General features: G+C 40.1%; 1 protein-coding gene and 1 long non-coding RNA gene across 2 annotated transcripts in view; one reads left to right on the forward strand and one right to left on the reverse strand.

Moving 5' to 3' along the window:
• Window positions 1-25,941, reverse strand: part of LOC123327666 — a 235,987-nt gene that overhangs the window by 202,895 nt on the left and 7,151 nt on the right. The gene's annotated exons all lie outside the window — the stretch shown is intronic.
• The window catches only part of TXLNB (taxilin beta), a 58,362-nt gene that overhangs the window by 22,405 nt on the left and 10,016 nt on the right, over window positions 1-25,941 (forward strand). The window contains exons 5-7 of the mRNA XM_006074655.4: window positions 7,444-7,638; window positions 9,528-9,647; window positions 14,360-14,434. Of these exons, the coding sequence (XP_006074717.4) occupies window positions 7,444-7,638; window positions 9,528-9,647; window positions 14,360-14,434 (390 nt within the window). The remainder of the gene's footprint in view (window positions 1-7,443; window positions 7,639-9,527; window positions 9,648-14,359; window positions 14,435-25,941) is intronic.

Raw genomic sequence — 25,941 nt, forward strand, 5'->3', positions numbered from 1 at the left:
TGGGTTATTTAGAAGCATTGTTTAATTTTTATGGCCCCTTTATATGGTCTATCTTGATGAACATACTAAATGCACTTGGAAAGAATGTCTGTTTTTCAGAAGTTACGTGTAATGCTATATAAGTAATAATTAACTCTAGAGTATTTATGTCTTTACTGAATTTTTGACTTGTTCCTCTATCAATTGCTGAGGGATGGGTATAAAAAATCTCCAGCTATAATTGTGAAATAGCCTACTTCTTTCAATTATGTCAATTTTTGATTCATGTATTAATATTTTGAAGCATTAGTACAACATGTGTATATATTGTTATTTCTAACTCTCCTTGATAAAGTGACTTTTATCAATATGAATGTCTACATTATCTGATATCAATCTAACCACTGTAGCTTTCTTACTCATTGCTTGCAATGAGTAATCTTTTTCCATCCACTTATTTTCAACCTGGGTTTTTCTATGTTTTTCTATTTAAAATGCATCTCTTACAGTTGGGCCTTCTTTCTTTTCATTCTTACAATATCTGCCACTTAACTGGAGTGATTACTGCTGTTGTTGTTTAGTTGCTAAATCATATCTGACTCTTTTGTAACCTTATGGACTGTAGTCCATCAGGCTCCTCTGTCCCTGGGATTTCCCAGGCAAGAATACTGGAGTGGGTTGCCAGTCCCTTCTCCAGGGGATCTTCCTGACCCAGGGATGGAATCTGGGACTCCTGCATTGGCAGGTGGATTCTTTATCACTGAGCCACCAGGGAAGCCCCTTAACTGGAGTAGTAGTCCATTCAGTTCAGTTCAGTTCAGTCGCTCAGTCGTGTCCGACTCTTTGCGACCCCATGAATCGCAGCACGCCAGGCCTCCCTGTCCATCACCAACTCCCGGAGTTCACTGAGACTCATGTCCATCGAGTCAGTGATGCCATCCAACCATCTCATCCTCTGTCGTCCCCTTCTCCTCCTGCCCCCAATCCCTCCCAGCATCAGAGTCTTTTCCAATGAGTCAACTCTTCGCATGAGGTGGCCAAAGTACTGGAGTTCAGCTTTAGCATCATTCCTTCCAAAGAAATCCCAGGGCTGATCTCCTTCAGAATGGACTGGTTGGATCTCCTTGCAGTCCAAGGGACTCTCAAGAGTCTTCTCCAACACCACACTTCAAAAGCATCAATTCTTCGGTGCTCAGCCTTCTTCACAGTCCAACTTTCACATCCATACATGACCACAGGAAAAACCATAGCCTTGACTAGACGGACCTTTGTTGGCAAAGTACTGTCTTTGCTTTTCAATATGCTATCTAGGTTGGTCATAACTTTCCTTCCAAGGAGTAAGCGTCTTTTAATTTCATGGCTGCAGTCACCATCTGCAGTGATTTTGGAGCCCAGAAAAATAAAGTCAGCCACTGTTTCCACTGTTTCCCCATCTATTTGGTATGAAGTGATGGGACCAGATGACATGATCTTCGTTTTCTGAATGTTGGGCTTTAAGCCAACTTTTTCACTCTCCTCTTTCACTTTCATCAAGAGGCGTTTTAGTTCCTTTTCACTTTCTGCCATAAGGGTGGTGTCATCTGCATATCTGAGGTTATTGATATTTCTCCCAGCAATCTTGATTCCAGCTTGTGCTTCTTCCAGTCCAGCGTTTCTCATGATGTACTCTGCATATAAGTTAAATAAGCAGGGTGATATTATACAGCCTTGATGTACTCCTTTTCCTATTTGGAACCATTAACATAATGTAATTATTGGAGTGGTTGGATATGTCTTCCATTTTATTATTTATTTACTATTTGTCACATCTGGTTTTTTCTTCCTCTGCTTTTATCTGTCTTATCTGGATTACTGGAAATTTTTTAAATTTTTTATCTCATCTCTTGGATTTTTAATTATCTCTCTTTCCATTTTTAGTGGTTGTTCTATGATTGCTATAGATATTCTTAACTTGTCACAGTCTACCTGGAGTTAAAACTGTATCACTTCATATAATATGTAGAAACATTACAAATAGAAGGTCCCTTTACTGCTCCCTATCTTTATATAATTTATAAAACTCCTGAGGCAATGCTATAATTTTTACTTTAAAAATTTTCATATAGTCCTTTAAAAATTCAAGCAAAACTGTCTTTTTTCAAACCCAGATTTTACCATTTCTGATGCTTTTTATTTCTTCTGAAGCTTTACATTTCTGTTTGGTGTCACTCCCTTCAGCCTGAAGAACTTTAGTATTTCTTATAGTATAGGTCAATTCTCTTATTTGCTTTTTATCTTTAAAATGTCTTTATTTTGCTTTATGATCTAAGGCTATATTCATTGGATAAATAATTCTGGCTTGACAAGAATTTTTTTCCTTTTCTTTCTCTTACTCAGTCTTTTATAGATTCTGTATTCGGGCCTCCACAATTTCTGATGAAAATCAACAATAATTTGAATTATTGTTCTCCTGGTGTGATATGTCATTTACCTCTGACTACTTTTAAGATTTTTCTATGGATTTTTGGCTTTTGGAATTTTGTTTTATGCCCAAGGATTTGTTGAGCTTCTTATAACTGTATCCCTGATAGCTCAGTTGGTAAAGAATCTGCCTGCAATGCAGGAGACCCCAGTTCAATTCCTGGGTTGGGAAGATCCACTGGAGAAGGGATAAGCTACCCACTCCAGTATTCTGGCCTAAAGAATTCCATGGACTGTATAGTTCATGGGGTCACAAAGAGTCGGACGCAACTGAGCAACTTTCACTTTATATCTGTAATTTATGTCTTTTACCAAAGTTCAGGAAGCTTCAGTCATTATTTCTTTAAATATTTTTTTTCTGCCCCATTCTCTCTCTCTCCCCCATTCCCCTTCTAAGATTTTAACTCCACGTGGGTTAGATCTTTTGATATTGTCCTACGGGTCCTTGAGTCTCACTTCATCAATCTTTTTTCTCCTTGATCTTTAGATATTCCACACTGACCTATCTTCATATTCACTGACTCTGTCCTCTGTTATCTCTATTCTGCTGTGTAAGCCCACCCAGTGGTTTTTACATTTCATATTTTGTAAGTTTTAACTCTAAAATTTCCACTTTGTTCTTTCTTATAGATTATTTTTCTCTTGACAGCTCCTATCTTTTTATTGAGATATTTTCCTTTTTATCAATGAACATAGTATTTTGAGCCTCAAATTATACCAAAAGACCCACCTTGTAAGAAATTAGTGTCTCGGGCAATATAATTTTAGTAAAGAAATAAGCAGGGTTTGTTATCAGAATATCACTGAATTTTAATGTGGAAAAGACTATAGGAATCATCTAGTCCAAGCTATTCATATGTCTGCATGTACTGACTCATTATAAACATTTACAGAATATCTATGGATTGTGTGCCAGGCACAGCACTGGTTTTAAGATACACAGTGATTTCTGAAAAGTTGTTTTCTTAGTTATTTCAGATTTTGTCCCTTAATCTTCTTTTTGCATTATTAATTTTCATTGTGCATGATAAAGAAAATTTTACCTCAGACACTGCCCAAATGATTGTGTTTTCCTTATTAGTAGAATCAAATTTTATTATTTCAGTAGACTTATTTTTCTCTCATTGAAAAACAGTGTAATGTACAATGCAAGATGCCATTCTATGGGCCAGGATTGGGGCTATTATGGTTTGACATGTGTTAAATGCCATGTTAACAGCTATACCCTCTTTTTCTAGCCAGTGGCCAGTGAAAAACTCAGACTTGCTGGGTAGCATGGGATGGTCCTTTCATTCACTCATTCATTCATGGATGGAATAGTTATAAATGCAAATAATATCCAAATCATGGACTATAATTCTAACTAGGAGATTGTTGACTTCTAAGTTAATCAGGAACAATAAGGAGAGAATCACTATCATATGTATATTCAACAACTCTTTAACAGATGGCTGTAATCATTTTTAGTGAAATACATATAGTAAGTGTTAGCATTCAAAGTTCAAGGAAATAACATCTCTGACACTTAATTTCTCCAGATTAGGAAGTGTAGATTTCTTCTAAATTTCTTTCTAAGAAATTTCCTAAGACATATACCTCAGAAAGAGAAGCACTAAAGAGCCTCTTGATGAAAGTGAAAGAGGAGAGTGAAAAAGTTGGCTTAAAACCCAACATTCAAAAAACTAAGATCATGGCGTCTGGTCCCATGACTTATGGCAAATAGATGGGAAAACAATGGAAATAGTGACAGATTTTTGCTGGGAGCCGGCATATTGCATATTGAGTGAGGATCTGTAATAGCTCAACTGGAATTCTATCACTGCCGGGAGCCAGCGTGAGGCACTCCGCCCATGACAAAGGTCATGAGGAAGGAGGCTCGGCATACGCAAAGGCGGGATCGAGCCTCAGGAGTCCCCCTGGAAATTCTCGAGCATCTACCCCCAAAACCAGAGTCTGCCTACTTTCTGCTTTGTGCTTTCACCTACACCTCTGACTTTACGGGGGGCTGTCTCCCACTACCTCTCTCTGGAAAAAGAGTTAGCTTACAGCTCCAGTTAATAATTCCTGGGTGTGACAGTGTTTAACCTACAAACTCCTTTGGAAATCCTCTAGCCTGCCTGAATGGGTTTTTCCGGCCACATGTGATTGTTCAGAGCCTCCCAACTGTGAGAGGCAGGAGATGTTCTAAACTGCCTAAACACAGATTCCTTTGAGTAGTTAAAAGATTGATTAGAAATTGTATTGGTGAAGGGTTTTTCACTTGTTGGGCCAATGTTTGCTGCTAAGTCTCCATACTCCTTACCTACTGTGTCTTTGGCAGTGTATTGATTGATATAATGGGTGTATAGAAATGTAAAATGCAGCTTTGTCCAATGCTTTTTGGAAGGCTGGTGCCTGACTTTGGAATAATCACCTTTAGAGAAAAATAAGTTTCTTAAAATGTTAACAGGCCTCCGGGCCAGAAGATGATGTCAATCACCTGAACTTTTGCATATGATAAGTTTGAAAGCCTGGCTTAGATTAGAACCAGGAACTGCTGTCCTTGCATGACTCCACCCCTTCCCCCATTATCCTCTATGCATACCTTAAGGTATAAAAACTACTTTGGAAAATAAAGTGCGGGCCTTGTTCACTGAAACTTGGTCTCCCCATGTCATTCTCTCTCCCAAATTCCAGCTGAGTGTCCATCTGGAGCGCGGATGTCCTCTGCGACCATTTATTTGCCTGGGCTTCTAAGACCCACTCGAGAAGGTGTCTAAGGTGGGGCACCTTCCGCTATTCGAGAGGGCGCCTGCGGCCTCCGTGGTCAGAGCTAACCTGGTGTCACGGGTTATATTGATTTTCCGCGTAAACCAAGCCACTCAGCTTCTTTTCTCCACTGAATTTTCCTACTGAGCTATCCTTATTTCAGCTGCTTTTCTCCACTGAATTTCCTCACTGAGCTATCCTTATTCTATTACTCTTTGTATCCTTAATTAAAGTGTAATTAAGCAGTTATTCCCTGACCCTCGCCTAGCCGTCTCTCCTTCGAATACCCTGGATCAGCCGGGGCTGGACCCCGGCAGATTTTATTTTCTTGGGCTCCAAAATCACTACAGATGGTGACTGCAGCCATGAAATCAAAAGACATTTGCTCCTTGGAAGAAAAGCTATGACAAACCTAGGCAGCATATTAAAAAGCAGAGACATTACTTTGTCAACAAAGGTCTGTCTAGTCAAAGCTATGGTTTTTCCAGTAATCATGAATGGATGTGAGAGTGGAACATAAAGACAGCTGAGCACCGAAGAATTGATGCTTTTGAACTGTGGTGTTGGAGAAGACTCTTGAGAGTCCCTTGGACTTCAAGGAGATCAAACCAGTCAATCCTAAAGGAAATCAGTCCTGAATATTCATTGGAGGGACTGATGCTGAAGCTGAAACCCAATACTTTGGCCACCTGATGTGAAGAGCTGACTCACTTGAAAAGACCCGGATGCTGGGAAAGATTAAGGGCAGGAGGAGAAGGGGACAACAAAGATGAGATGGTTGGATGGCATCGCTGACTCGACGGACGTGAGTTTGAGCAAGCTCCAAGAGTTGGAGATGGACAGGGAAGCCTGGCATGCTGCAGTCCATGGGGTCTTAAAGAGTTGCACACGACTGTGCAACTGAACTGAACTGAAGAAATTTCCACTCAATAAATGTTTATACCATGAACAAACTGTGATTCCGATATCAGGAGTCAGAGTTAGAAAATATATCAATATTGTAGAAGAAAGGGGATATCTAATGATAAATTAAAATATTTCCAGAGCATGTATTTCCAGCATCAGCTTTTATTTTGATCACATTATTCTACTATCATAATAAAGACTTGCACAATTACTTGTTTCAATCAGTATTTCTTTTTAAAAATCCTGTTACATAATTTGATCATGATAGGCAACTAAATACAGTATAATTTTACTTGCCAACAATGAAGAAAGCTTTCATAATAAAATTAATCAGAACTAAAGGGATCCTAAAATGTCTGTATCACTTGTCAGCAGAGTCTCTATCTTTGGTGTATGTAGAAGATTAAACCCTTTTATTCTAAAAGAATGACAGGAATAAGCACAAAGCAAATAATTCTCAATATAGATACGGGGGAAATTTGGGTACATTGTAAGTAGTTAGCAATGAAAGGGGAATTTTGATTTAGGAGAAAAGAGAACAGAAATGATATAAAACTTAATTTTCAATTCTTCAATGTTAACAAAGTGGAAGAGGGGGAAATTAGATGTTTCATTTTAGAGTTAAGGAAGATTTGAAACGTCATATTGCTGTCAGATTTAAAATTTACACTGAATATTTCAATTACTCTGTGTGACTCATGGGATGATTGTTCCTTCAAAAAATACCCAGCATATTTTCTAAAATTTTTTGATACTTTTGAATTGCTGTAATTAATATATGGCTATCTTAGTTTTCTTTTCAAAAGCTTTTGGATGACATTTATTTTTAATAAGAAAAAATATATATTGTAATCACTTATAGTTATAAAACTTGGGGAATACAATTACATGATCAATATGCCATCATTTTTACAGAGGAACATAAGATCTGCTGTTCCTCTTTCTGTACCAAACTAAGGGAACACGTGATCTATCCCATCAATCAGTAAGACTGAGTATCCTTTTTCCTAGGCTACAACCAAGAGATAGAACCTTCAGGCTGCGTGTCTGTTAGGAAACACTGCAGTTTATTTACTCAGCAGAGGACCTGTTGACTTTAAAACAAGTTTATTTATCGCCAGCTATCAAATTCAAGGCCCTTGCTGCACCTGCTCTGAGTGACCGTGTATTCACAGTTGAAACCTTTGCTCAAACATTTATGTTGGGGCTGAGCAATGTTACCTCTAGGGAACTGAGGAAATATATCCTACTTAGCCTGCACACTATTCTCCGTTTATCGGCCAAACTCTGAGTTCTGTAAACCTAGGGGCTTATAAACCAGCATAACAAGAGCGTGCATTCTCTCTACAGGAGGAAACCCTTCAGCGGGCACGTGAGGAAGAAGAGAAAAGGAAGGAGATCACAAGTCATTTCCAGAACACCCTGACGGATATCCAGGCCCAGATTGAGCAGCAGAGTGAGCGAAACATGAAGCTCTGTCAGGAGAACACAGAGCTCGCAGAGAAACTAAAAAGCATCATTGATCAGTATGAGCTCAGAGAGGAGGTGAGAACCACATCAGACAATTTACAAATACTGCATATAGATCTGGGCCTGGTTTGTGAAGGTTGGGAGGTCGGTTAATAACAAAGTTATGACCAGCCTTCTCAACTGATTAATATTTAGGTTTGGACTTCTTTTACTAGCCAAAATAAAAACAAATGATATTACAAAATATCTGGCTGAAAGTCACAGAGGATTTCTTCAAAACTAGAATCACTGCAAAGCAGAGGCAATAAACAAGGGGTACAACATGAATGGATTTATCCTTGAAAATAAAAAATAATATTTCTCAGCCTTTTTTAAACTCTTTCTACAGAACCAAGAAATACTTCATGCATGCCCTCTTAAGAATTACCATGTCATCGAAATTAAAAGTCTGCATTGTATATACTGCACAAATAAAAATATATATACTATTATATAGTATATATATAATATACTATATATTACTATACATATACTATATTACTAATATATATACTATTATATAGTATATATAATAATTATAGTAATAATGGTATTGTTATTTATACTTAGTTTGTGCCAAGCAATGTGCTAAGTATTATACTTTACATACAGTATGTCATTTAACTGTCTCAACAATCTTATGTACTAGATAATAACATATTATCCACATTTTATAGATGTGAAGCAGAAGCTACAAGATTAAAGCATGTATCCACAATCACAAAAGCCAAAAGAGTTTGTTATCAATAGTTTACATTGGGGGACTATAAAGATCTTTCATTATCCCAAGATTATACTTTAATATTTAATATGTTTTGAAGATTCCAAATGCCCCGCCTCTGGATTTTGATATGTCATATCCCTTTTCCCATCTCACTTAAGATTTTAAATTTCTGCCTTAAAATGTAATATAACATAGTCAAAGGAGCTCTGCTGGCTACATGCTAAGCTTTAATCAAGAAAAAAAAAAAACCTGATATAGCAGTTCGGTAAATCAAGAAACTTCTCACAGTAGGCCATAATTCCATGCTACCATTTTATCTTGTCACAAAGATCAATCCTGCTCCAAAGTGGAGGTTCAAGAAAAAAAAGGGAAAGAGCTAAAAAAAAAAAAAAGAAAAGATGCCCATACTCTGCAGAGAGATCACGTATGGGAATGACCTGGTAGACCAGTTGCATATTCCTAGGATTGGTTCTGGGTAAGGCCCAAAGATATAGTTCCACGTGTACTCTTGCCAATGGGACCCCCTAATGACCAAGAAATTCTCCACCCTGAGGTGGAGTTGGAAGCTTCATTTTACCAAGGTAGTCAACAGGTCAAAAGGTGTGGAGGAGGCAGTAGCACATTTGCATATAAATTCATCTGCAAACCTGAGCCATGCTTGCCCACCACAGCAACAGAGTTGATGTCAGGGGGCTCCTGCCTCAGTCCCAGACAAAGGGCCACAGGCTGTTACCTCAAGGCTTCGCCACACCCTTGAGGCAAGCATGCAGAGAATTCACTATGATAAACTGAATTAATATTGTGATTAAATGTGATTTTATATTCACAGAAAGAGCCAAAATACCAAGTGATATTGCTACAGCCCTTGTGATATACATCACTGTCTTTGGAGCCTAGAGTAATAACTAGTAACATATCTAATAGCTGTCATATTTAGAAAAATACTGTTGGGACCTTTTGGTGTTGCATTGCTGGACTCTGGCATCTCCACCTTTCGTAGCCACTTTCATGTAGTGCAAAATGCAGGAGACTCCACCAATTTATGACTTTCGTATAAAACCATAAGTCATGCCAATGCCTTTATTCCCCCTCTTTTTAACTCTTAAAACCTAGAGAACACATGTTTATATCAATATTATTTTTAATACACGTTTGTCTGAACAATAACTCAACTTGATATGTGCACTTTATTTTTCCTCAGCACCTCGACAAAATATTTAAACACAGAGAACTGCAGCAGAAGCTAGTGGATGCAAAACTTGAGCAGGCACAAGAAATGATGAAGGAAGCAGAGGAGCGACACAAACGCGAAAAGGAATATGTATTTATCTTATGCATCTATGTGCTTGTCTGGTCTGCCTTGGGGTCAGAGAACCCCTGAGAATGTTTTTGGTAATGGTCATAGAGCACTAGACTGATGGAGGAAGAGCCTAAGCTTCCCTGGAGAATGACACTGGCCAGCCCAGGAGGAAACGCTGTACCTATCACTGTAACACTGTATCATGCATCCATTCACCAAACCCTTGGCAGGCACCATTCATGAGCTATGCTCCATTCTAGGTGCTGGAGTGTAGTGGTGAACAAGATGGAGAAGTCCACATCCCAGCATGGAGACTAGAGTCTAACTTGGAAGAAAAAAGCAATATATAAGCAAGCAAACAAAGATTGATAATTACAGATAATAAGTGCTACTAGGGAAATAACGAAGAACCTCAAAGGAGCAGAAGGAGGAGGCCTCCTTTAGACTGGGTGACTTGGTGGGCCTCCTGGAGCAGAGGATGCTTGAGCTGCTCCCTTCCTGATGATCAGGGAGTCAGAGAGGAGGGCCCCAGCAGCAGTGTCTGTAGCAGAGACAGAGGTCCTAATGCTGGAACCAGCTTGACATCCTCCAGAAATAGGAGGTCAGGGTAGCAAGAGTAGGTGCCCCAATGGGAGAAAATTTCAAAATGAAACTGTAGAGGTAAGCCAGGGGCAAACTGTATTGCTTGAAATGTAGTTTGAATTTTATTCTAAATATAATGGGAAAGTACTGGGTAGTTTTAGCAAAGGAAGTGACAGGATCTGCTTTGCATCTGTAAAAGGTGACTTTGGCTGATAGGTAGAAAGTGAACTAGAGAAGGGCAAGAGAGCTAGGCAGCAATCTGGGCAAGATCTGATGATGGCTTTGCCTGGGGAAGTGGCAGTGGAGAAGAAGAGCTGGACATGGATAAAAGTTAAGTTTTTAACACAAAACCAACAAGCCATGCTTTGAACTGGAAGATGGTGACAGTGAAGAAACAGAAGAATCAAGGATGACTCCTGAGTTTTGGTTTAAGAAACCAAGTGGTATCTTTTACTGATATCTTATTAACCCTAAACACTCCAAAACAGATGAGAGAATTGAGGCCCATAAAAGGATATGTGACTTGCTTAAGGTCACACACTGCTAAGTGACCGGGGTATGCTGGCCACATCTCCAGTACATCTGTCCCCAGATCCCAGGCTCTGTGATAGTACATCACACTCAGAGGTGTGTTTCAGAGGCATGAGTTAAAGCATGTGTCTACTGCTGGGGAGAGACAACCAACCAGTCATTCAGATTTGGCCATTTAACAACTGATCATGAGCTTTGCATTTACCTAAAATCAGACTGGAATCACTTCAGTTTGTCAGAATAGTAATTTTTTTTAAACTTTGGTTTTCAAACATGACAAAAAAAGAATGAATTTTGGAAAACATAACCTGGTGGGCACTGCATAATTACAATCAGATCTCCATGTGCTCTTAATTTATTAAATCATTTACAATCTAGCTCTCAAAGTAAGAAATAAAGCATTTATTTATTATTTAGATGTAATTATCCTCAGGTAAACTATGCTTCCTATAGAGTATCAGTACCTTTGGATTTAATATATGAGGCACAACAGAGGAACAACCAGGCAAAGATTCTTGTGAAAGAGACTAGGGGACAGATAGGGAGTAACTCGATCTTAGCAAGAAACTAAAATGATGCCCCCTTTTCCTTCAGGGATTTAGCAGAACAGCAGATATAAGTCACTGGAAGGTTCAGTTCAGTTCAGTTCAATCGTGTCTGACTCTTTGCGACCCCATGAACAGCAGCATGCCAGGCCTCCCATCACTAACTCCTGGAGTTTACCCAAACTCATGTCCATTGAGTCGGTGATGCTTATCCAACCATCTCATTCCCTGTCGTCCCCTTCTCCTCCTGCCCTCAATCCTTCCCAGCATTAGGGTCTTTTCAAATGAGTCAGTTCTTCGCATCTGGTGGCCAAAGTATTGGAGTTTCAGCTTCAACATCAGTCCTTCCAATGAACACCCAGGACTGATCTCCTTCAGAATGGACTGGTTGGATCTCCCTATAGTCCAAGGGACTCTCAAGAGTCTTTTCCAACACCACAGTTCAAAAGCATCAATTCTTCGGCACTCAGCTTTCTTTATAGTCCAACTCACATCCATACATGACTACTGGAAAAACCATAGCCTTGACTAGACGGACCTTTGTTGACAAAGTAATGTCTCTGTTTTTTAATATGCTATCTAGGTTAGTCATAACTTTCCTGCCAAGGAGTAAGCATCTTTTAATTTCATGGCTGCAATCACCATCTGCAGTGATTTTGGAGCCCCAAAAAATAAAGTCTGACACTGTTTCCACTGTTTCCCCATCTATTTCCCATGAAGTGATGGGGCTGGATGCCATGATCTTAGTTTTCTAAATGTTGAGCTTTAAGTCAACATTTTCACTCTCCTCTTTCACTTTCATCAAGAAGCTCATTAGTTCTTCTTCACTTTCTGCCATAAGGGTGGTGTCATCTGCATATCTGAAGTTACTGGTATTTCTCCGGGTAATCTTGATTCCAGGTTGTACTTCTTCCAGCCCAGCGTTTCTCATGATATACTCTGCATATAAGCAGGGTGACAATATACAGCCTTAACGTACTCCTTTTCCTATTTGGAAACAGTCTGTTGCTTCATGTCCAGTTCTAACTGTTGCTTCCTGACCTGCATATAGGTTTCTCAAGAGGCAGATCAGGGGGTCTGGTATTCCCATCTCTTTCAGAATTTTCCACAGTTTATTGTGATCCACACAGTCAAAGGCTTTGGCATTGTCAATAAAGCAGAAATAGATGTTTTTCTGGAACTCTCTTGCTTTTTCCGTGATCCAGTGGATGTTGGCAATTTGATCTCTGGTTCCTCTGCCTTTTCTAAAACCAGCTTGAACATCTGGAAGTTCATGGTTCACGTATTGCTGAAGCCTGGCTTTGAGAATTTTGAGCATTACTTTACTAGCGTGCGAGATGAGTGCAATTGTGCGGTAGTTTGAGCATTCTTTGGCATTGCCTTTCTTTGGGATTAGAATAAAAACTGACCTTTTCCAGTCCTGTGGCCACTGCTGGGTTTTCCAAATTTGCTGGCATGTTGAGTGCAGTATTTTCACAGCATCATCTTTTAGAATCTGAACTAGCTCAACTGGAATCCCATCACCTACACTAGCTTTGTTCGTAGTGATGCTTCCTAAGGTCCACTTGACTTCACATTCCAGGATGTCTGGCTCTAGGTGAGTGATCACACCATCGTGATTATCTGGGTCATGAAGATATTTTTTGTGCAGTTCTCTGTGTATTCTTGCCATCTCTTCTTAATATCTTCTGCTTCTGTTAAAAAAGAAAGGTAGTCCCCCTCAGTTCTTCCAAGCTGGTCATCTTCCTGGGTTCCAGCTCTGATATTTTGAAAGCGCTGAAACAACACATCAGAGCTGGGGTGTGGGGTTCTTCATCCCAAGAATAGGCAGCTTCCTTCCTTTTTCTTCATCATAACTCATCGAAACACGGCCCCTGGGGGTCAAGCAGCGGCCCACCATGTACATTGCTGCCACACAGCTCAGATGACCAGAGAGGGTGCTGCAGGGCTTCTGCACTGCAGCTGCCTCAGCCATCTCTTACAGTGCACTTCTAGACTAACTAATCTTCACTGCTCACTAAGAGGCATGGAGAAACACATATAACCCCCTTTTATAAATGGAGAGGTCAAGACTAACTCGGATAAGGGAAAAGATGTCTCCAAGTTTTTAAAAATAATGATTTTATTATTTTTGGTTCCAATAACAAAAATGGACATTTTTTTGATTAACAAAAAGGAAAAAATTTCTATCAGCCTATCTTGAAATAAAATAGAAACTTCTTAACTGACAGCCACCTGACTGACTGACTGGGTTATCCATGACATTCACCATTCTCTGTAAGCATGCTGACAGAGGCCCACAGCATGTTGGATCCTGGGGCGAGTTAGCCACTCTGCAGTATCTGAACATGGTTGTCCAAGCTAAGTAAGACCAAGAGTCAGATCTTTGCTCCCAACTCTTTTCCCAGTTATCTTTGGTTTTGCATTATGTAAATCAACAGAATAATATATAAACTCATGAAATAAGTGTCAAAATGTTGTTTCTATAAAAACTATGCTTTAATGCTTCGAAAGCCTAGATGTAGGCAAATAGAAAAAAGAAAAAAAAGATTGTCAAGTTGGATGCAAGCAGATATAAAAGACTGGAAGAAAGTTGTAAAACTCAAGAGGATTATCCAATCAAGCTGCTTTACAAATTAAATATCTTAGGTCTTCCAGTTCTAGCACTATTTAAAAAAAAAAAAAAAAACAATAACTAACTGCTTGAACAGTTAGGTTTAATACAAAGGAACAGTTGCTCACAACAATGCCCCAGGTAAGGATAATCTGAAAATGTTCAAGCAGAGGTTGAATGATAGCTGGGCAGAATTGCTACACAGGGGTCCAGAATTTTGTGTGATTCATGCTTGAGTTGGAGACTTTCTTTCCTCTTTTTTTTTCCCATTAGAAGCACTAATTTTTAGCTGAGAATAAGACCTTTAAAACTAGTTGTTTTGTTAGTTTTCTGAGATTATAAAGTTCCCCCAAAATTACTTAAGATTATTTAGCAAGCAATTAAGTTTACACACGAGTTACAACAAACGGTAATTTAAAAGACAATTTGACGATCTTTCCATGTGTTCTCTCTCCTTACAGCTGCTGAACCAGGCAGCAGAGTGGAAACTTCAGGCTAAAGTGCTGAAGGAACAAGAGACAGTCCTGCAGGCTCAGGTGAAGTAGGGGTACAACAATGCATGCAGTGTGTCTTCCTTGCTGTGAACCAAAGGGAGTCTACACAAGGCCTTCCACGTGGGAGGGGAAGTGGGGACAGGAGTTAGAAATGAAGAATAACTTCATATTTATTATTTTTAAGTAAAAATAAAGGCACAATGTTATATCTAAGAAAAATAAATGCTCTGCACCAACAACTTCTGGTCAAAAGGTCTGCTGACATACAAATGAGGGTCAACCAGAATAGGCTGGTGGCCAGGTGTTCACAGGTCCTCTCTCCCTCCTCCCCCATTAACCTATGAAGGTAAAGATTGATGGAACCTGTTCAAATGCACCATCTATAATTCCCAATACTGAAAATGTCCTTACTTGTTTGATATTATTCACAATAAAAGGAAATTAGAAAAATAGAGTCAGCAAAATAGAGTCGTGCTGGCCTTGCCAGTGCTGACTGATTAGAAATGGTGGACAAGTTAGAAACCATTTTTATTTGGTTTCATGTTGTTATGAGTGTATTTTGATTAGACTATAGGAATTCGTATTGCAGGCTCAAAAATAAAGATTATGCAACAGCTGGCTCTGGAGGAAAGCCAGACTTCTCCCATCTTTCTGGGGCCCTTGGGGCTCTGCTCATCGTGCCACAGGCTGGGCCACAGAGTCCTAGTTCCCTGGCTGGGAGAAATGCCCACTTGCTAAAGGGACTGTAAAATCACACAGTGAAAATTCACCAAAAGCGAGAAAATCAGAAGCCTTCCAAAACTGGGCAGCATTAAGATTTGAATATTTCACTTATAAATGTTTATGTGCTGACTGCTGAATACTTGTCCATTGTAAATATTAAAAAATTATTCATTGTATGAATGAATAAGTTCAATGAATATTTGTACATTTTTTTTAATTTAAAAGAAGCAAAATCACAAATTACATCACTGCATAGACAAAAACAAAGATAACATTTTGATTTCTAACCTTCCTAAAGAACACTTTTCCAATGTGTTTACCAAACACAATGATGACTTGTTTCCCCACTAATATACCAGTTTTAAAATATTAATTACATAGAAATTTTAAAAATATATTTTTTCACTATTAATAGATTCAAAGGACTCAGAATTAAAAGATTAAACTATAAAGTTACAAACTCAAGATCACCCTTTAGGCAGTCACAGAGCACATCATTTCACGGTGTGGGGTGGGTGGCAGGCAGCGGCAGTTTCCGAGCCAGAAGTAGGCAGGGGGAAGGAGGTGTGACCTGACTATAGGGGGGCAGGGGTTGGTAGGAGGGGAGAATCCAGAGCATCAGGTCAGGGCTTCTGGCTCTATCTCTGTCCCATTCACAGCACAAAGCCTTGAGGTATACAACAGACAGTACTTGAAGCTATTCAGTGTTCACAACATCTGTTATAAGCAATCTCTACTCTTCTATGCTAAATGAAGAATACATTAATACCATGAGACTCTGGGCTAGAGAGTGCTTCATTCAGCTGATATCAGAAAACAGGCCTTTAATAACCTGAAAGGTATGATTTAATTTCCCACCTATACTCCCTCAAGTTAGAAAAAGAAGAAACCAAGGTCTAGACTTGCCAGTGTTCCTTGTTCAATCCTCAAAACTGGGCTGAGTCCAGAAACCAGATGGCTCTTCTGCTGAGAAGCTGTCTGATTCTGTACAATTCACCTAAACCTCCCTGGACCTAAACTTCCTGGTCTGTAAAACAAGGATGCTGCAATATATCTAAGATCCCCAGCTGGAGTCCTTTGACCTCTTGGAAGCCTATTACTTTTCAGTATTTCCAAAACATAACAGCATATGAGGCAGCAGCTGCTGTGTAAAATGTAGTTGTTTTTGACAATATAACAGCTTCGCTTAGCAGCATGGATGGTAGCTATTCGTATAGTTGATTCAGTTTATAAAAGGAAAATGAGTCTATGTAATATATGCAGTTTGTTTTCAAGTTATGCATGCAAAGCACTTAATTCAGTGTCTGCCCCATAATAAGCATAATTAATTCAACTAATATTTACTGAGCATCTAAGTGCTTGGCATGGCTCTATATGTTAGAGATATACTACTCAATAAAAGAACCAAAAATGCCTGCCTAATTAAACTCACAATCTAATGATAACAATGATATTAATTAAAATGCTAACGACTAGCTAGTGTATGAGTTAATACTAGTGTTATCTCATGGGCTCAGTCCAGCTCAGTTCAGTCGCTCAGTCGTGTCCGATTCTTTGTGACCCTGTGAATCACAGCACCCCAGGCCTCCCTGTCCATCACCAACTCCTGGAGTTCACCCATACTCATGTGCATCGAGTCGGTAATGCCATCCATCCATCTCATCCTCTGTCGTCCCCTTCTCCTCCTGCCCCCAATCCCTCCCAGCATCAGGGTCTTTTCTGATGAATCAACTCTTCACATAAGGTGGCCAAAGTACTGGAGTTTCAGCTTCAGCATCAGTCCGTCCAATGAACACCCAGGACTGATCTCCTTTAGGATGGACTGGTTGGATCTCCTTGCAGTCCAAGGGACTCTCAAGAGTCTTCTCCAACACCACAGTTCAAAAGCATCACTTCTTCGGTGCTCAGTCTTGTTCACAGTCCAACTCTCACATCCATACATGACCACAGGAAAAACCATGGCCTTGACTAGACGGACCTTTGTTGGCAAAGTAATATCTCTGCTTTTGAATATGCTATCTAGGTTGGTCATAACTTTCCTGCCAAGGAGTAAGTATCTTTTAATTTCATGGCTGCAATCACCATCTGCAGTGATTTTGGAGCCCAAAAAAATAAAGTCTGACACCGTTTCCACTGTTTCCTCATCTATTCACCACGAAGTGATGGGACCAGATGCCATGATCTTAGTTTTCTGAATGTTGAGCTTTAAGCCAACTTTTTCACTCTCCTCTTTCACTTTCATCAAGAGGCTTTTTAGTTCCTCTTCACTTTCTGCCATAAGGGTGGTGTCATCTGCATATCTGAGCTTATTGATATTTCTCCGGGTAATCTTGATTCCAGCTTGTGTTTCTTCCAGCCCAGCATTTCTCATGATGCTCTGCATATAAGTTAAATAAGCAGGGTGACAATATACAGCCTTGACGTACTTCTTTTCCTATTTGGAACCAATCTGTTGTTCCATGTCCAGTTCTAACTGTTGCTTCCTGACCTGCATACAGATTTCTCAAGAGGCAGGTCAGGTGGTCTGGTATTCCCATCTCTTTCAGAATTGTCCACAGTTTATTGTGATCCATACAGTCAAAGGCTTTGACATAGTCAATAAAGCAGAAATGATGTTTTTCTGGAACTCTCTTGTTTTTTCGATGATCCAGTGGATGTTGGCAATTTGATCTCTGCCTTTTCTAAATCTGGAAGTTCACAGTTCACATATTGCTAAAGCCAGGCCTGGAGAATTTTGAGCATTACTTTACCTGCGTGCGAGATGAGTGCAATTGTGCAGTAATTTGAGCATTCTTTGGCATTGCCTTTCTTTGGGATTAGAATGAAAACTGACCTTTTCCAGTCCTGTGGCCACTGCTGAGTTTTCCAAATTTGCTGGCATATTGAGTGCAGCACTTTCACGCATCATCTTTCAGGATTTGAAATAGCTCAACTGGAATTCCATCACCTCCACTAGCTTTGATCGTAGTGATGCTTTCTACGGCTTACTTGACTTCACATTCCAGGATGTATGGCTCTAGGTAAATGATCACACCATAGTGATTATCTGGGTCGTGAAGATCCTTTTTGTACAGTTCTTCTCTGTATTCTTGCCACCTCTTCTTAATATCTTCTGCTTCTGTTAGGTCCATACCATTTCTGTCCTTTATCGAGCCCATCTTGGCATGAAATGTTCCCTTGGTATCTCTGATTTTCTTGAAGAGATCTCTAGTCTTTCCTATTCTGTTGTTTTCCTCTATTTCTTTGCATTGATTGCTGAGGAAGGCTTTCTTATCTCATGGCTAAGGACACACCTAGTGATAGATGAGACAAAGAAGTTCTTTAGTTGCCAAAAAGCTTCAGAACCACTGGAAAAGATAATCTCAGGACCCTGTTCAGCTCTAGTTCATGAACACAGAGAATTTCTAGGGCTGTAGAAGCATGGTACTAAACTGAGTTAACCCTGCCTCCTCCATCACTTTGCTTTCCATGGTGCTTGGCTCTCTCTGCAAGGACCCTCTCTTGTCTATCTCTTTTGTCTTCAAGGCATTTTCACAACTTCAATAATTACTTAAACATCAAGAAGAATATGGAGGCCCTGAATCCCTACATGTAATAATGCTTAAACAAGCTTCTATTGAAAACTATCAGCACTGTATTTTTTAAAAGTTTAAACCTTGAAAAACAAAGTCTGTTGTTGTTCAGTCACTAAGTCATGTCCAATTCTTTGCCACCTCATGAACTGCAGCACCCCAAGTTTCCCTGTCCTTCACAATCTCCCGGAGTTTGCTCAAACTCATGTCCATTGAGTCCACGATGCGATAAAACCATCCCATCCTCTGTCATCCCCTTCTCCTCTTGTCCTCAATCTTTCCCAGCATCAGGGTCTTTTCCAGTAAGTTGGCTCTTCACATCAAGTGGCCAAAGTACTAGAGCTCCACCTTCAGCATCAGTCATTCCAATGAATATTCAGGATTGATTTCCTTTAGGATTGACTGGTTTTGTCTTCTTGCTGTCCAAGGAACTCTGAAGAGTCTGCTCCAGAACCACAGTTCCAAAGCATCAATTCTTCAGCACTCTTCTATGGGCTTCCCAGGTGGCACAGTGGTAAAGAATTACCTGCTATTGTAGAAGATGCAAGAGACACGGGTTCCATCCCTGGGTCGGGAAGATCCCCTGGAAGAGGAAATGGCAACCCATTCCAGTATTCTTGCCTGGAAAATTCCATGGACAGAGGAGCCTGGCAGGCTACAGTCTATGGGGTCACAAAGAATTGGACACGACTGAGCTCACACACATCCATGCATGTATGCAGCCTTCTTTATGGTCCAACTCTCACATCCATACATGACTACTGGAAAAACAATAGCTTTGATTAGATGAACCTTTGTCAGCAAAGTGATATCTCTGCTTTTTAATATGCTGTCTAGGTTGGTCATAGCTTTTCTTCCAAGGAGCAAGCATCCTTTAATTTCATGCCTGGAGTCACCATCTGCAGCAATTTTGGAGCCAAGAAAATAAAATCTACCACTGATTCCACTTTTTCCCCTTCTATTTGCTATGAAACAATAGGACTGGATGCCATGATCTTAGTTTTTGGAATGTTGAGTTTTACGCCAGCTTAAACAAAGTCTATCACAAATGATTTTGCAAAGCACTCAAACACTTCCTTTGGTTTGACAATTAAAAGAGTGGGTTAGTAGGAGGAAGACGTCTTAGTCCCCATTTCTATGGTCTGAGCAAAGACAATATAAAGGACAGATTGTGTTTTCCTAGCTGGAAGTCACTTTTCAGTCCTAAAACAATAGCTTGCCAGTCTGGGGCATGATTCTCACTTAGGGAAGAGACGTCTGACTTTCAATTATACAAACCAAGGCAATAGAGTAAATGTCAGAGATGATCAATGGAATACAACTGTGGCTACAAATAGAGTGTTCATTGGATCAATAAGGCTGAAGATGGTAGTAGATGTAGAAAGTCAGCAATATCAACACAACACAGCATTGCAGACATAAAATACTACCCGAGGGGAAAGATCAGTGAGTCAACTCTTAAAGACAGGTAATCACAGTCTTTAATCTCAGAAGACCTCACTGTATCTATTTAAGATGAGAGATTTCTCTGCAACTATAATAATAATTGGATTACTTCCCAAGCCAAATCATCTAAGTTGGCTAAGACAATTTCTAGACAACTTTATGTTTCATATATGCTATGAACGTTTGTAATTAAAATTTCAGCCTTTTCAGTTCAGTCGCTCAGTCACATCCGACTCTTTGTGACCCCATGGACTGCAGCACACCAAGCTTCCCTGTCCATCACCAACTCCCGGAGCCTACTCAAACTCATGTCCATCACGTCGGTGATGCCATCCAAACATCTCATCCTCTATTGTCCCCTTCTCCTCCCGCCTTCAATCTTTCCAAGCATCAGAGTCTTTTCTAATGAGTCATTGGCATTAAATGGCCAAAGTATTGGAGGTTCAGCTTCAGCATCTGTCCTTCCAATGAATATTCTGGACTGACTTCCTTCAGGATTGACTGGTTTGATCTCCTTGCTGTCCAAGGGACTCTCAAGAGTCTTCTCCAACACCACAGTTCAAAAGCATCAATTCTTTGGCACTCAGCTTTCTTTATACTCCAATGCTCACATCCATACATGACTACTGGAAAAACCATAGCCTTGACTACATGGACCTTTGTTGGTAAAGTAATGTCTGCTTTTTAATATGCTGTCTAGGTTTGTCATAGCTTTTCTTCCAAGGAGCAAATGTCTTTTAATTTCATGGCTGCACTTACCATCTGCAGTGATTTTGGAGCCCAAAAAAATAAAGCCTCTCACTGCTTCCATTGTTTCCCCATCTATGTACCATGAAGTGATAGGACTGGATGCCATGATCTTAGTTTTCTGAATGTTGAATTTTAAGCCAATTTTTTCACTCTCCTCTTTCACTTTCATTAAGAGGCTCTTTAGTTCTTCACTTTCTGCCATAAGGATGGTGTCATCTGCATATCTGATGTTACTAATATTTCTCCCAGCAATCTTGATTCCAGCTTGTGCTTCATCCAGCCCAGCATTTCACATGAGTACTCTGCATAGAAGTTAAATAAGCAAATGACAATATACAGGACTCTGCATAGAAGTTAAATAAGCAGGGTGACAATACACAGCCTTGATGTACTCCTTTTCCTATTTGGAACCAGTCTGTTGCTCCATGTCCAGTTCTAACTGTTGCTTCTTCACCTGCATACAGATTTCTCAAGAGGCAAATCAGATGGTCTGGGATTCCCATCTCCTTAAGAATTTTCCACAGTTTATTGTGATCCACACAGTCAAAGGCTTTGGCATAGTCAATAAAGCAGAAGTAGATCTTTTTCTGGAACTCACTTGCTTTTTCCATGATCCAGCAGATGTTGGCAATTTGATCTCTGGTTCCTCTGTCTTTTCTAAATCCAGCTTGAACATCTGGAAGTTCACAGTTCATGTACTGCTGAAGCCTGGCTTGGAGAATTTTGAGCATTACTTGGCTAGCGTGTGAGATGAATGCAATTGTGGCAGTAGTTTGAGCATTCTTTGGCATTGCCTTTCTTTGGGATTGGAATGAAAACTGACCTTTTCCAGTCCTGTGGCCACTGCTGAGTTTTCCAAATTTGCTGGCATATTGAGTGCAGCACTATCATAGAATCATCTTTTAGGGTTTGAAATAGCTCAACTGGAATTCCATCACCTCCACTAGCTTTGTTTGTAGTGATGCTTCCTAAAGCGCACTTGACTTCGCATTCCAGGATGTCTGGCTCTAGGTGAGTAATCACACCATCATGGCTTTCTGAGTCATTAAGATCTCTTTTGTATAGTTCTTCTGTGTATCCTAGCCATCTTTTCTTAATATCTTCTGCTTCTGTTAGGGCCTTACCATTTCTGTCCTTTATTGTGCCCATCTTTACATGAAATGTCTCTAATTTTCTTGAAGAAATCTCTAGCCTTTCCCATTCTATTGTTTTCCTCTATTTCTTTGTACTAATCACTGAGGAAGGCTTTCTTATCTCTCCTTACTATTCTTTCAAACTCTGCATTCAGCTGGTTATATCTTTCCTTTTCTCCTTTGCCTTTAGTTTCTCCTCTCTTCTCAGCTATTTGTAAGGCCTTCTAAGACAGCCATTTTGTCTTTTTGCATTTCTTTTTCTTGCAAATGGTCTTGATCACTGCCTCCTGTACAATGTCACGACTTCGTCCATAGTGCTTCAGGCACTCTATCCAATTTAATCCCTTGAATCTATTTCTCACTTCCACTGTATAGTCGTAAGGGATTTGATTTAGGTCATACCTGAAGGGTCTAGTAGTTTTCCCTACTTTCTTCAATTTAAGTCTGAATTTGGCAATAAGTAGTTCATTATCTGAGCCACAGTCAGCTCCCAGTCTTGTTTTTGCTGACTGTATAGAGCTTCTCCATCTTTGGCTGCAAAATATAATCAATTTGATTTCAGTATTGGCCATCTGATGATGTCCATGTGTAGAGTCTTCTCTTGTGATGTTGGAATCAAAATTTGTGCTCAGTTAAAAGAACGCATGTGCCACCTAACCCATTTAAAAGTGAAATATTGGAGCAGGAGTTGTTGTTACTAACCGTAGAGTAGTTTGTTTCTATTTCTGCCTCTGGTAAGAATCCTGAGGATGACCTCTGGATGTTCTTTCCATGCTTCTCTGATATACCAAAGTGAAAGAGGGAATATGACACATCAGACACGCATCATGTCAACATAAAAGTGAGAAGGAAAATACAACCAAATAAATATCCATAAAGGAAACAGGAAGTGTACATTTTTAGTTAGTATATAAGTCAAGAGTGTCAGATTTGGTTACCTGAGAAAAGTATAGTTCACACAGATTTTGCCACCTATGACAAAAAGGTCAAACAGGAAGAAAAGCGGATTAAAAAAAAAATCACTAGAAGGAAAGGAAGAAATGGAGAGCCATCGTTTACTGGGTTACAGAGTTTCAGTTTTGCATGATGAAAATTTCTGGAAATCCATTTGCACAATGTGAATTTACTTAACAATATTGAACTGTACACTTAAAATGGTTAAGACAGTAAATGTTGTATGTATTTTACCCAATTTAAAAGACAAGAAAGTTGAGGGTCACTAGAAAAAGGCCAAAGTGGTGATGAAGTGAGACACTAATCCCTCGAACTTTGGTGTATCTGTCTTCTCCATGACACAAGAAAACATAGAGGAGGAAAACAAAATCCACCCAGTTTATACATCAAAAGAACACTCAGCCCAAAGAAGAAGATAGCTGGTCAGGGAGGGTGTGGTTGCTCCCGCTGATCTTGTCAAGGTTGCATGCATGCATGGATGCTCAGTCGCTTCAGTCATGTCCAACTCTTTGTGACCCCATGGACTGTACCCCACCAGGCTCCTCTGTCCATGGAATTTTTCAGGCAAGAATACTGGAGTGGGTTGCCATTCCCTTCTCCAGGGGATCTTCCTGACCCAGGAATCTCACCTATGTCTCCTGCGTTGCAGGCGGATTCTTACTGCTGAGCCACCAGGGAAGTCCCCTGTCAAGGTTGCACAGGTGAAACAGAGCACACACATGGCCCCGCTTTCCCCTCTTGTCTGCAGCCTGCAGCTATAGGACTGCAAGAGAGGGTTTGGGAGGATCAGCTCAGGAGACCATATCTATACAACCACTGTAATTCTAATGGAATTACTGAAAAGTTGGGAAAAGAAAGAGGAGAGTAAAGAAAAGAAGTTAACAGGAGGAGACTGGGTCCAAAATGCAAATGAATGGATTTTGTGATAGGTGAAGATCAGTTGGGATGGTTATTCCCACAGGCAGGCAGTCCCACAGGGGCTTATCCTCAAACTGAGGGACTTGACCTGTTCATGCACCCTGAAATCAATTCAGTGAACCCTAGCCACTTGTCTGTGGAGAAAATGAAACAGATTTATTAAATTAAACAGAATATGTCAAGAGTGCATTGCACATAATGAGTTAGTTTTGACCCTTGAACAATACACATTTGAACTGTGAAGATCTGATCATGCATGGTTTGTTTGTGTTTTTTTCCAATAGCAAATACTATAGTACTGCAGTATCTGACATTGATTGAATCTATGGATAGGGAACTGCAGAGATGAGGAACTGGGAATACAGAGGGCTGACTATATATTATACACAGATTTTGCACTTCATGGAGGGTCAATGCCCCTAACCCCCTGCTTTGTTCAAGGGTTAACTGTGTTGTTCTTTGAACTATGTGTCTAAAAGCTTTCCTGGCCGTGAATTCCCTGATGACGCTGAACCCAGTCTTTTTCAGTCTGTATGGCAAGGAATCATGAGAAAACGTTTAAGACACTAGAGTTACCCCAAATTTATCACCTATTCACATTGTTAATGACTGATTTCAAAATGCTGATGAGCTGTTGTTTTGATTTTTCTTTGGAAAATCTGTTTCTTATGAAAGGATTTATGTTATTTTACTGTTATCGTGTACTGCAGTAAAGTGAAAGTTCCTCAGCTCTTTGTGACCCCATGGACCATACAGTCCATGGAATTCTCCAGGCCAGAATACTGGAGTGGGTAGCCGTTTCCCTTCTCCAGGGGATCTTCCCAACCCAGGGATCAAACCCAGGTCTCCCGCATTGCAGGCAGATTCTTTACCAGCTGAGCCACAAGGGAAGCCCATGTACTGCAGTAAAACCTCTGCTATTCTGAATCATGTGAGAATGAACCATTCTGCTGCTGCTGCTAAGTCGCTTCAGTCATGTCCGACTCTGTGGAACCCCATAGACGGCAGCCCTCCAGGCTCCCCCGTCCCTGGGATTCTCCAGGCAAGAACACTGGAGTGGGTTGCCATTTCCTTCTCCAATGCATGAAAGTGAAAAGTGAAAGTGAAGTCGCTCAGTCGTGTCCAACTCTTTGGGACCCCATGGACTGCAGCCTACCAGGCTCCTCCATCCATGGGATTTTCCAGGCAAGAGTACTGGAGTGGGGTGCCATTGCCTTCTCCCATGAACCATTCTAGATGAGCTGATTTTCTTGGTTCTAGGAGTTGATTCCCACACAATCCCTCTGAAGTCCCATTGCCAAGACTGGGAACTCTCCAACCTACTGGCTATCACTCTTATATGCTTTTGAAAAGACAGTCCCACATGTCCTACCAGTCAGGTGGGGCCCAACTGAGGACTTCAGGCTATTCCAGATGTTCAAGAGTACCAAAGTCTCATTTAAATATGGAAGAGTTCCACGTCAGTAAACTAGAATCATCCATATTAAATCTCCACTCACTCCAAACATGCTATCCTAAAATTATTTTCAAAAGTAAGATTTTATTATTATATCACTGTCAGTAACAATCAAGTATTTATATAATCTCCTTCCCAATCTTACCCTACTCCTACCCCAAATACAAGCCTTGAAATGTGGAAGTACAGAGGCTCTTCTCAATACCTGCATCCATAAGATATTTTTTGGTGCAAATTAGAAAAATGCACTTCTTCCTCATTATTTCCATTAAAATTGGTATCACCATCATCATTGGTCAGCTGCTAAGTCATGTCCGACTCTGCAATCCCATGGACTGCAGCATGCCAGACTCCCCTGTCCTTCACTATCTCCCGGAGTTTGCTCAAATTCATGTCCATTGACTTGGTGATGCTATCTAACCATGTCATTCTCTGCTGCCTTCTCCTTTTGCCTTCAATCTTCCCCAGCATCAGGGTCTTTTCCACTGAGCTGGTTCTTCGCATTGGGTGGCCAAACTACTGGAGCTTCAGCTTCAGCATCAGTCCTTCCAATGATAATTTATATTAAAAATTGGTATAATAAACTCATTTCCTTGA

Source organism: Bubalus bubalis, chromosome 10 (genome assembly GCF_019923935.1).
Source record: "Bubalus bubalis isolate 160015118507 breed Murrah chromosome 10, NDDB_SH_1, whole genome shotgun sequence".
In the NCBI taxonomy this organism is placed as follows: Eukaryota; Metazoa; Chordata; class Mammalia; order Artiodactyla; family Bovidae; genus Bubalus; species Bubalus bubalis.